Source organism: Thermobia domestica, chromosome 18 (genome assembly GCF_964235325.1).
Source record: "Thermobia domestica chromosome 18, izTheDome1.hap1.1, whole genome shotgun sequence".
NCBI classification, from domain to species: Eukaryota; Metazoa; Arthropoda; class Insecta; order Zygentoma; family Lepismatidae; genus Thermobia; species Thermobia domestica.
In genome coordinates this window covers 32,157,874-32,169,826 of record NC_137471.1, presented here as the reverse complement: position 1 = coordinate 32,169,826, position 11,953 = coordinate 32,157,874, and the positions used below count along the sequence as shown (strand labels likewise).

General features: G+C 38.6%; 1 protein-coding gene across 4 annotated transcripts in view; it reads left to right on the top strand.

The window, feature by feature from the left end:
• The window catches only part of l(3)mbt (lethal (3) malignant brain tumor), a 99,742-nt gene that overhangs the window by 15,755 nt on the left and 72,034 nt on the right, over window positions 1-11,953 (top strand). For all 4 annotated transcript variants that reach the window (XM_081745312.1, XM_081745314.1, XM_081745311.1 and 1 more), the window contains exons 4-5: window positions 290-989; window positions 7,996-8,690. In XM_081745312.1, the coding sequence (XP_081601438.1) occupies window positions 290-989; window positions 7,996-8,690 (1,395 nt within the window). The remainder of the gene's footprint in view (window positions 1-289; window positions 990-7,995; window positions 8,691-11,953) is intronic.

The window sequence follows — 11,953 nt, the reverse complement described above, 5'->3', positions numbered from 1 at the left end:
ATGTTATTTTATTATTTCATTGAGTTTACGCTTTTTAGAAGTTCTGCTTCAGATCATTGTTTTTACTTTGGTATTTTGTTTTTAGTAAGAATGTGTCGGACGGGGATAAATAGCTTGGAAGCTGAAACATCCCGTTTAACAATCAGTGAAAGCTTTATCCACACACCGGGAGGAAGGAATTTATAGATGATTTATATGTTAGGTACACTTAAAATGTTAGGTATACATTCATAAATTTAGTTGTTTACGTAACTTACACGTTTCTTTTGTTTTTTCTTTTGCACGGTAGATTGTTTCTGCAACAAGACCGACACTCGTCACTACAAACACCCAGTTTGTTCCAACGATAGCAGCGAAAGTGAGTGCGGCTACTGTGGCGCCAGCACAAACGACCACTGCTATTCGACCTGGGATTTCAACTCCAGTGGTTGCATCAGTACCTCCCGTAGCTGTCACATCAACTAAATCAACCATCGTTCCGGCTCCTAGTCATTTTGTAATTCAGGCGCCTCGTCCAGCAGGGCCTGTCGCCATGGTGCCAGGAAGTCAGGTGGTTGCAGCTATGAATGCAGTACCTGTCGGAGCTGTACCGTCAACCAAGCATACATATACCTACTTAGGGACAATCATCAAAGGCGGGAATAAGGTAGAAACTCCTGCCGTTAGTCAGCAGTTAGTTCTTACAGCACCTGCCCCACCCCTTCGTCCTACGCTTCCTGCAGGACTTGTGCCAACCAATCAGAAGGTTCTTCTGACCCCTGTTCCAGCATCACTTTCAGTATTACCTCAGCTGTCTCCTGCGACCAACCCGTCGTCGACAACAGGGAGTGCTGCTCAGCCGAAAATGGTGACCGTACAGCAACCTACGTCGCAAGGAACACTTCTAGTTCCCATGGCAATTCCCACGCAAGTAGCAGGAAAAGGCAACATGATAAACCTCAAGATTTCTAACGGACAAATACAAACGGATGGGAAAGGGTCGCTGAATGGTGAGTACTATTTAGCTATATCCTTCCGGTATAATTTTCTTCTATTACTTACATAAAATAAGTATATAATGTGATTCAAAAGTCACCGAACCCTTAATTTAAAATATAATAATTGAAATACGCGAATATATTAACTAATATTGTTACTTGTGATATTTCTGTGGTGAGAAATGTTTTGTCAGTAATGTTAATTGACACTTTATTTTGCTACAGGTCAAAGTTGAAGGCGAACCATCCCTTAGTGAGTTCCACTCAAGAACTGATTTGCTTTCATAGAAGCATATTTTGTAACATAATCGTGTGAGCGTTGCCTCTTTATCTTTTAGTAACGGTTCTCTGGTATTTCTATCCTATCAGCAGCGACAGTTGGTGTTGTGTAAGATTTTCTTGACACAAGTAGTATTTGTAAATGGTCCTAGAAGCGACAGACTATTGACTTCTCGACATAGCTGTAAATGCAGATATGTGCACTGATATTATCATTTAGATCGTTTCTATCCTTGACCATATCAGCGTGCATCTCCATCGGCTTTTCATCTGGAAGTACTTAATCGCGGCAAGCACTTAAGTTTTCTCCATTTTCACAATCTGGACGCACTTTGTACCTGGAACAAGCAGAAAACACAATCAGTATCAATGACATAGCCCTGTACTTTGTCATACATAGTGCTAAAGCTTTAGAGTACAACATATTACAAGCACAATATTTTTGTTCAACTACTTCTATATATGAAACTCACGTGGTTCGGATTCCACGTTAATCAGTAGGTCCACGTCTCACATACCCTCGCTGCTGAAAGGGACGCTAAACTGAAATTCAACTCAACTCTATATATGAGACAATAATTATTGAAACTTTCTTGTGTATATATATATATATATATATATATATATATATATATATATATATATAGTGGCCAAATTGGTATGTCATCGATTAGCATCGTCGTTTCGTATTGATTGGGAATTATCATCGGCTGCATCATGTAAATTATTGGATAATATCTATCAATCTGTAGACTTAGGTCATTTTTCCAGATATTCCCATCAGTCAGCTTTGTTTTGGTAGCGCTTCCAATTGAGAATGGCCTGTCGCAGTCTGCTGCTGTGTTAAATCGGCACGAGCTATTCTACCACTCGACACGTAAGAGTAAAATAAATGTACGTCTGACTGTACTGCAGTAGCTTTCGTAGAAATATTAAGATTTTGAATATTATATGAGTCTCATCAATAGAAATTGCATGGATCTGAGAATTTAACTTTCTTAGATTAAAATTTATCTAAAACATGCATTTTATGTTAGTTTTTGTTAGTATAACCAAAATAGTTAAGTAACAGGGTGGGAAAAAATCGTTATTTTTTAAAAATAATTTTTGTTGATTTTTTTTTAAATCAACTCTTTTTCCTCATATAATACAAGTTACGAACTGAAAAGAAAAATAGGAATTCATTTTAAAATGTTAATTATGCCATTTAAGTGAAGATATTGAGTTGAATTTTGAATTAATCCCCAATAGTTAACCTATTTCAATCCCAAACGGTGATTTTTAAGCATTAAGGAATAAGAACAGCAACGTTTATCAACATGACTTTTACAAAAGTTACTGATACTTGGCACGGGCATATTTGTAAAAAATCGGAACTAGCTTGCGGCACGAAATACATATAAAATACACAAATTTAGCCTAAAGTTATGAAATATATATAAAAAAAATTAAGTTTCGGAGAGAGGATCGGAGCCCTCTAAATACGCCCCTACTATCTGGGAACAAACGGACTCGCATACAAAAGAATTTTCGTCTTAAATATCCGTGGTGATTTTCCCATTAAAGTAGTTAACGATTTTTAAATCCTATGTTACGAAGAAAAGAAAAAGCAGGATTGCTTCGTTTATTGTTCAAAACGGGATTTTCTCTAATCATACTCTTCATGACTTTCGTTTTCATGCTGTGTTGTACATACGTTTGAGTCTCATTGTATTATGATTATTATCTTCCATAATCGAAATAACAGAAGAGAAATGAGATTTTTACTTGTTTTCACTTTAAATTAATTGATTTCGGGAATTTGATTTAAATCAACGATTTTTATTAAAAAATTCAAGTGATTTATATTAGACTGATTTAAATGAATCCACCTTGTTAAGTAATAAGTGAAAAGCGTGCACTTTGCCGGGCAGGTCATGAAGGTGCAATAGAGGAGGAAAGGGCTTCACATTTTCCTTAACTTCGGCGCTAATTCAGGTTAATGTAGTCATAGCCACTGTTCTACCGCAGATCCGCATTGGAACGAGGGTAAAACGAGAAAAATTCCTCCTCCATCCCCATAGTGGGGATCGAACATAAGTCATCAGGTGGCAGGTAGACTACTTACCGACTCTACTATAGTTCAGGGGTAGCAACCTTTTCGGAATTGAGATCTTCTAATGATTTCAGAAATCAGTAGTGGTCTACTTACCTGTTCATTAGCCGCTATGGGGAATTCTAAAGCAATAATAATGGTCACTGTAAACAGTTTGACACAGGCAACCGTGGGCTCTCTCTAACGACTTGTAGACCGCGGTCGAGCCGTTGGCTACCCCTGCTATTATTTAAGGGTAAAGACATACCGAAGAGACGTCGCGATCGCTACCTCGATGTCTAGGTCTAGATGGATGAAGGGCGCACATAGCGAAGAGGTCGCATCCTCGCTGTACGTTCTCAGTTTGCAGAGAAATATTACTATGACGCGTGTGAAATTATTGCCACTTGCAAAACGACATTTTGAAATTGAAATAACCAAACAGTTTATGGATAGGGACGGACGCGAGTCGAGATATGAGAAATGCCAGTCTCGTCTCTTGTTTCGCAAAAATGTTCGAGTCTCATCTTTTGTCCATCTCTGTCAATAAATCAAAGATTTTTATCTTTTTTCAATTTTCTGTGTAAAAATGCTCATTTAGCACTCAGGCGAGAAATCATTTCCCAGTTAAAAAAAAAAAAAAAAAAAAAAAAAAAGTCTTCAGGTTTCGAGGTGAAGGGAATATTAACTTCAACAAATGAAGTTTCATCACTGCAGTTCCAATATTCGACGTTTCCTCCCTATCAATACGTGCGTCTTGATATAGGTATTTCTTTGCCTTATATCAATAACGAATTTAGAAGAAACCCTTCTTTATCTCGGAATTGGGGGCGGTGTGGTGGTGAAGTTCTTAAGTAAAGATATGATTAACAGTAGCTTTTTTTTTTTTTTTTTTTTTTTAGAAATTCCACAATTTACGGACTTCAGCCCGAAAGCCCTCTCTCTGTAACCGCCACTGCCTTATATAATAATAAGTTACAGTATAATTCTCAAATAAACATGAATAACTTATCTGACATTCCCACTTCAGTTGCTATTTTCTTCCATTCTTTATTTAAAACGTGCCTATTATAATGTTTGTTGGCGTGGGAGACCCGGGTTCGATTCCCGGCGGGAGCTCATGTGGTTCGGATTCCACGTTAATCAGTAGGTCCACGTCTCATATAGCCTCGCTGCTGAAAGGGACGCTAAACTAAAAAAAAATCAAATCAATTATAATGTTTGTGTTTCTTATCCCATATTGCTGGAACATTCCTTACTAGTTCTGTTAATATGTCTTTCATAATCAAATATAATAGTGCAGCAAAACCTCTCGAGCATAGGTACACACAATCCTCTGCAGACGAAATTCTAAACAAATGATTACTTTATTCCCTGCATTGCTTCAGGGAGAACCGATGAGAACACGAGCCACAGCGATGCTTCCACTGAACATCGATGTAAAAACAAACTCTGTTGTTTATCGTTGCGACCATTAATTCACCCTCGCGGTCGACTTCTAGGTCGCGATGTAGCGTACATCTTCGGCATGCACTTACCCATTTGAATCCATGGGTTAGTGCCAGTATCGAGGGTGCGACCGCGGCTTAAACCTCGACCTCGATCGCGAGGGCTCTTCGGCATGTTCATACCCTAACACACTTTTACCGTGCAGAAGGTATAGGAGGTGTAGCAAATACTCGGCGGTGTAGACATTTTATTCACCGATATAGCACTTTTGCACTCCGAAAGTTTGCAACATTTGGGAAGGCGGCTTAAAATATATATATATATATATATATATATATAAGGATCCTTGAAATGAGAGCCAGAAACGTTGGGGTAAGTATCCCGAATCAAAATTGTAGGACCTCCCTGCAGCAACTCAATTCACTCTGATAAAATGAGTCAAGAGTATTGGAGTAAATTCAGTTCCAAAGTGGAAATTACGTGTGCTGAGATGTCAAGAAAACTGAAGTAACGTGGTTGGTTTTAATATTATCCTTACACTGGTACAGTGAAATATGTCTGTTCGATACCATCAGTTCCATTGAATAATGGCCATCTTTGACAGGTAGCCAACATAGACCATTGAAGTTTCCATGACAGTTTGTCATCCTTATTCTGCTATACAGGGTGGACCATTTATGTGTACACACTCTTCTATCTTTTAAACTAATAGATGCAAAATGCTGCAATTTCGCATCATGCAGATACCGATAGAGGGGCATTGTCTGACATAAACTACAATACAACTAGATTAACAGTGTTACCAACCCAACCTTTTTTTTTTTCAAATTGCACTACAGTACTATCAAAATCTTAAAAACCTTAGTGGGTAGTAATCGGAACTGTCCGAACAGTCGTATCCTCTTACTAGTGACATTGTAACTTACGTTCAACGACGTTGCCATAGCTTTGGTCCCCATTACACTGTGATTAATGACTTACACATGTGGGTTCTTTCTCTCTATATATAGAGAAGGGGGAAATAAACAAACACTGACCAACTTGCCTGCATATATAGATCATTCCTTCTCAATGGAAAAAGAAATATTCTGTTGAAACCAGGTTGAAAGTGTCAAATAACAAAGCAACATCAAGCACTCGGAGTTTCCAGACTACTTTTTTCTTTGCCAAAACATTTGAGACATTCCATTCCTTATTCATGTGACGAAGAACACCAGCTTTTGCCCACCCCCTATTCTCACCGAGATCTGTCGTCCAGTTCGAATTTTGTTGGTAAAACTGAATTTCGGAGAAAATATCTGTTTAACTACCATGTAGTGGGAGAAGAAGGCTAATAGGTCAATTTTCTATACCACCCACTAAGGCTTTTAAGATCCTTCCTAAAGAGTACATCAGGTTGTTATATATATTTTTCAAATCCACATATTAAATAAATAACAGCAGCACACTTTCAGTGTTGAAAACTAAAGACGCTACAGGATCATTAACATCGAGAAACAACTAAATTTTAGATGCTTTTACAACAGTAATAATGCAGGTGAGACGCACGGTGCAATGCATATACAAAGTACCTTAGTGTCGAATGCTACGTACGGTCGTCATATGACGTAGATCGAGCAAGCAGAAACAAGTTGTTTTCCTTTGCTTCTGTAACATCCCCGGAATAGTTTTTGCAGGTGTATGCTCTGGGAGAGCCTGCCTTGGATTGCCTACAGATCTGCCTATTTTGCTTGATGGTGATGTCCAAATGGTTCTAAAAGTTTTATCGTATTTTCTCATTCCTGCAACATCCCCAAGTCTTGACTTCTTTGTAACAGCTTTTTCCCATTTTAATTAATTTATTTCTCATTTTATCCATTTATTTCTCATTTTACTTCAACGACCTCGATCGCAACGTCTCTTCGGTATGTCTTTACCCTTAAATAATAATAGCAGGGGTAGCCAACGGGTCGACCGCGGTCTTACAAGTCGTTAGAGAGAGCCCAAGGTTGGTTGTGTCGTACTGTTTATAGTGACCATTATTATTGCTTTAGAATTCCCTATAGCGGGTAATGAACAGGTAAGTAGACCACTACTGATGCGTTGTCATTAAGGATGGCCAGAACCGGTTCCTGGTGGAACCGGTTTTCGGGTCTGAACGAATCCGGTTCTTCGGATCCAGGTCTGGAACCGGTTCTTCGGATCCAAGTCAGAAACCGGATCCAGAACCGGTTCTGAAAACCGGATCTCAAAGAACCGGTTCCGCTGAAACTTTGTGACCATCCCTACGCGAAACCCGAGCTGCTGGCAGGCTGTGAACAGTATGCTAGATGAAATGGTGGAAGCGACAGGCAGGCGCCCAGGCAGCGGCAACTTGTCTCATTTAGCTAAATAAACTGGGTAACTTTCAAACTCTGGCTAAACAGGCAAACTGGCCAACTCATTTGGCTAAACACCCACTGGTGGACCAAAATTTTTTTCTGGGGGCACAAGCAGGTCTGGGCGGGGAAGGCACAAGCGCATGGTCCTCTTTGCATTTTTTTGAAGGTGAACTTTCTGCCTCCTTTACGGGTCTTTGGGGGCTTTCGGATCCAGGTCTGGAACCGGTTCCTAAGATCCGGTTCTGGAACCGGGTTTTCGGATCCAGGTCTGGAACCGGTTCCTAAGATCCGGTTCTGGAACCGGGTTTTCGGATCCAGGTCTGGAACCGGTTCCTAAGATCCGGTTCTGGAACCGGGTTTTCGGATCGGTTGTGAACCGGAACCGGAACTTTGTGGCCATCCCTAGTTGTCATGCTCGTTTTATTCTTGTCACAGCATTTTCTTTCTATCTATTGTGCACAGTCATATTCATTACAAATTAAGGAAGGCTGCCGGTGAATTTCAACCGCGGTTACATATTTCGCCAACAGAAGTCGAATAACTGAGCGGACTTCTTCGCGAAACCAATTTTGTGTTCAGCTACAACTAGCACCGTAGGTGGTGGATGGCCGAAACTCGACACAGTTGCCAACTCTATGTATTACAATTACCTCACACTTCTTATTCCTCTATAACAGACGAAACTCCAGAAATATTGACCTTGTAACCTTAGTTTTTGTTCATCCCTCGTATATCTTGTGAGAAAAGGCAGATTTTCAAAACTGAGGCCAAGCTAACAGGATTTACTGTATATATATCAAACTTTATCGTCTTCTATTATGTAATGGTTCACAATTTTTTTTTCTTTCTTTCGCAGTGTTGCGTGAAGCGAAGCCTATGATGGGAAACATAAGCCAGCTGCCACCGTTGCAGCCAATTAGTAAACATACGTTACAAAAGGCTGTTGCATCCAAAGCGTCAAATGGAGTAGTAGTGCAAGAAGCTATGGGAATGAAAGAAGTCTTAATAAAATCAGGACCAATCGAAGGAAAGTGCCAAGAGGAGATCTATATTACTACTACGACAAGTACAAGTGTCGGCACGAATACGAATAATAATAATAATACTAATAATAATAACAATAATATAAACAGCAATAACAACAATGTATATTCTAATAATAATAATGCCGGTAGTAATGAAGTCCAGGTAATCGTAGATGATAAGAAGAGACGAAATCAGGATTTGAACAAATGTTTACAGGAGGCTGTAGATGCAATATTTGCCGACGATGAACCTCCAGTGTCTTTCGCGAACAAAGGCGTCACAAACAGTCAGCCGGCGGAAGAGCCGACGCCTGTAACGGAGGTGAAAATCGAGCCGAAAGTGGAACTAGTGAATGGCACTACGAATACGGATTCAGAGCCACCGCCACCTGTTGTGAACGGAGAAATTACCAAGCCTTTACCAAATCCAGGAGACGTCAACCAAGTCACGTTGGAGGATATTGATCCTATGAAGGTACTAGAGTGGAAGGACGGTATTGGAGCTTTACCTGGCAGCAATTTAAAGGTAAGTGATTATAGTTTTATGGGAGGAATGTTGTGCACTTATATGTGTGACGAAAATGAAATGAAATATTGCTGATAGGGGTTAAATGCAAGGAACATAGTGACCAAATATATCTACACTAATTTACTAACTTCGTTCCAAAAACATACAATACCTCCTTCCAACACTTACTAATTGATGCTATTGGGTACATATATCTATAATTAAATAACACGCATTCATCTCGTACCCATCGACGATGATTTCTTCCTACATAATTTCGGTCCTCTGGGGCCTTCGTAAGTAATTTTACCTCCAATTGCTTCTCTTTCGTTGCATAGACAAAGTTAGAGGGCCTTTTCGAAATATTCGAAGATCACAAAATCATCCGAAAATTCTTTAAATTTTGTAGTATAACTTGTAGGTCCCCACACAACTTCAACATAAACACTGTTCTCAAAAATAAGCTTTATGCTACTGATAGAGATTATAAAACGATAATCATGCCTCTTGTGCTGTATGGTTGCGAAACGTGGTCGCTTACTTTGAGGGAAGAACGTTGACTGAATGTATTTGAGAACAGGATCTAGAAACGAATATCCGGACCCAAGAGAATGGGAATGGGGAATGGCGGAAACTTCATAACGAGGAGCTGCATAATTTATACCGTTTACCAATCGTTGCTGAAGTCGTCAAGTCTAGGAGGCTTAGGTGGGTAAGTGTGTAGTCAGAATGGCATACGCGCCTTTGGCGTGGGAGACCCGGGTTCGATTCCCGGTGGGAGCTCATGTGGTTCGGATTCCACGTTAATCAGTAGGTCCACGTCTCATATAGCCTCGCTGCTGAAAGGGACGCTAAACCAAAAACAACTCAACTGTAGTCAGAATGGAAGAAAGTAGGGACACACTCAAAGTTTTAACTGGAAATCCATTTAAAAAATGACAATTAGGAAGACCTAGGCGCTGGTGGGAAGACAATATTTAAGATGGATCTCGCAGAAATAGGAAGACAAAGTAGAAAATGGATCCAGTTAGCTTAGAAGTCAGTGGAAAGCTTTTGTAAACGCGGCATTGAATGTCCGGGTTTCGTAAGGCATAGAATTAGTTTATAGAACTATTTACAAAATAAAAGTACGATTTCATCTTTCCACAACATAATATTAAAAGAACTTTTTTCTGTTTAATTTTTATTTTATTAGTAAATGGTACATTGTTAGTTTGAGAATCGAAATCAACTCGCTTTCAAACTGTTTCGCCGAAAAGGTAACAGAATAGTGACCAAACTCAAAAGACTGCATTTCCGATTATTCAGTCGTACTTTCCCTGTACTACCAGCAACAAACTCCCGTTTTCAGTTTCTTAATGCTTTTTCTTGCCTTTTCACTGTAGTCTGAACATCTATTCGGAACGACTTCTTTAATGATCTCAGCCGTGTCAGCTTTCCTGTCGATCTACGTGGCTGCCACCAAGCTTTCCAGCGATTTGTTTGGGCACTGACAATTCTCCAAGTCGTCCACACTGATCTCTGTGCTGAACACTCCGTCTTCTATGGCCGTATCGACGTACGTGTTTGCTCCGAGCTCTATCCTTTCCTCAAACCTCGTGTCCTTTTTGTCATACTTTCATTTATTCCAGCATCAGCAGTCATAGGTATTTATCATTTCCTCTGAGCCATTAACAGACGTTAAATGCCACCAATATTGTGACAAAATGTGCCTAAAATATTTTACTAACTTTCTAGCAAAAACATTGAAACATTCTTTCCAATATTTAACCTTTATTTCACCAAAACATGTGTGAAGTAGTGTATCTAGTACAAGCATATATATTTGTAAAATAATCGCAAAAATTTCGCAAATTGAATTACATAAAACATCATAAAGATGATCATAATATTAAATTTCGTATTTATCAGAAAGAAAACTGTAGAATATTTATCAAACCATGTTCGATAATTCAAGCGTAACCTTCCCAATACTTGCAAGTTTACACGCCATACTTATTATACCTTATAGTCCAGAGATTCTCAACCTTTTTCGTTGACGTACCGGTAGTCAAATTTACTTTGTAAAAGAATGATTTCTTTGTTCCAGGGGTAACAGTATACACATATTGACTTATTTTATACCTAAATAACTAAGTTTTATTTTTTAAATGCAGACATATATTGAAAAACATTGAAAAATCAACTATTCTTTGAATTAATTATGAAATAAACTTACATTTAGGATAACCAATTAGTATAAACAGAAACAGAATTCACTTAATTTATTTCAGGTGAAGATTGTTCTTGTAACTAAACACAGCTTCTTAATGCCTGGTTTAAACTTTAATCTTATATCGGGTTCAATATTTAACTTATTCCTGTACTTGCTTTTGATATACACGAGAGAACATCCACATTCAAGCGAACACACACATTTTGAATTATGGTACTTCAGTTTTTAAATAATATTGCAGACAGGATAATCGTTAAGCAACGAGTGTCAAAAAGAAATGATACAGAATTCACTTAATTTCTTCAGTGCGAAGGTTGTGCTTGTTTAGCCAAACATAGCTTCTTAATGTCTGGTTTCAACTGACTTAATTTTATTCTTAAATTCAGTTCAACATTTAACTTATTCCTGTACTTGTTTTTGATATACACGAGACAAGAAAACCCACACTCGCAAAGGTAAGTAGAGCAAACACCAATAGAAATTTTTACAGCTTTGTCTGAAATCATTGGATATTCATTTGTCCTTTCCAATCAGAAATCTGTTAAATCCATCCTTTTGAAGGTTTGCTTGAGACTTTCGTCACATTGAAATCTCGATTAACTCATCTTTCTCAGAAGACGTTAGCGTTTCTGGTAAAGTGTCTTCAATGGAAAACGGGTCCCTAATCCAAAATTCTGAAGCAAAATTTTCAGGGCAATATTCTTTTTGCAAAATCTGTAATTAAGCTACCAAGATGATCCTTTATATTAACTGCGAGTTCAGTAGAAAGAACAATTTCGTTCTCAGTTAAGAAGGCATCCAACACTGGGAAGGAACTTATGTTGCTGGTATTAATTTCTTGAATCATGAAGCGATTTTTTTTTTTTCTAAGAGCCGCAATTTTATCATGTACCAAAAATAAAGAAGTACGTGTATCCTGCAGACTTATTCAGCTGGTTAAGGCGCCTAAATAAAGCTGCTAACTAAGCTAGTCGAGCAAGCCAAAGCTTATCACTAAAATAATTGAAATCTGAGGATGTGTCCAAGAGAAAAGTCTGCACTTCTGAACGAAGTTCAAAGAGGCGAT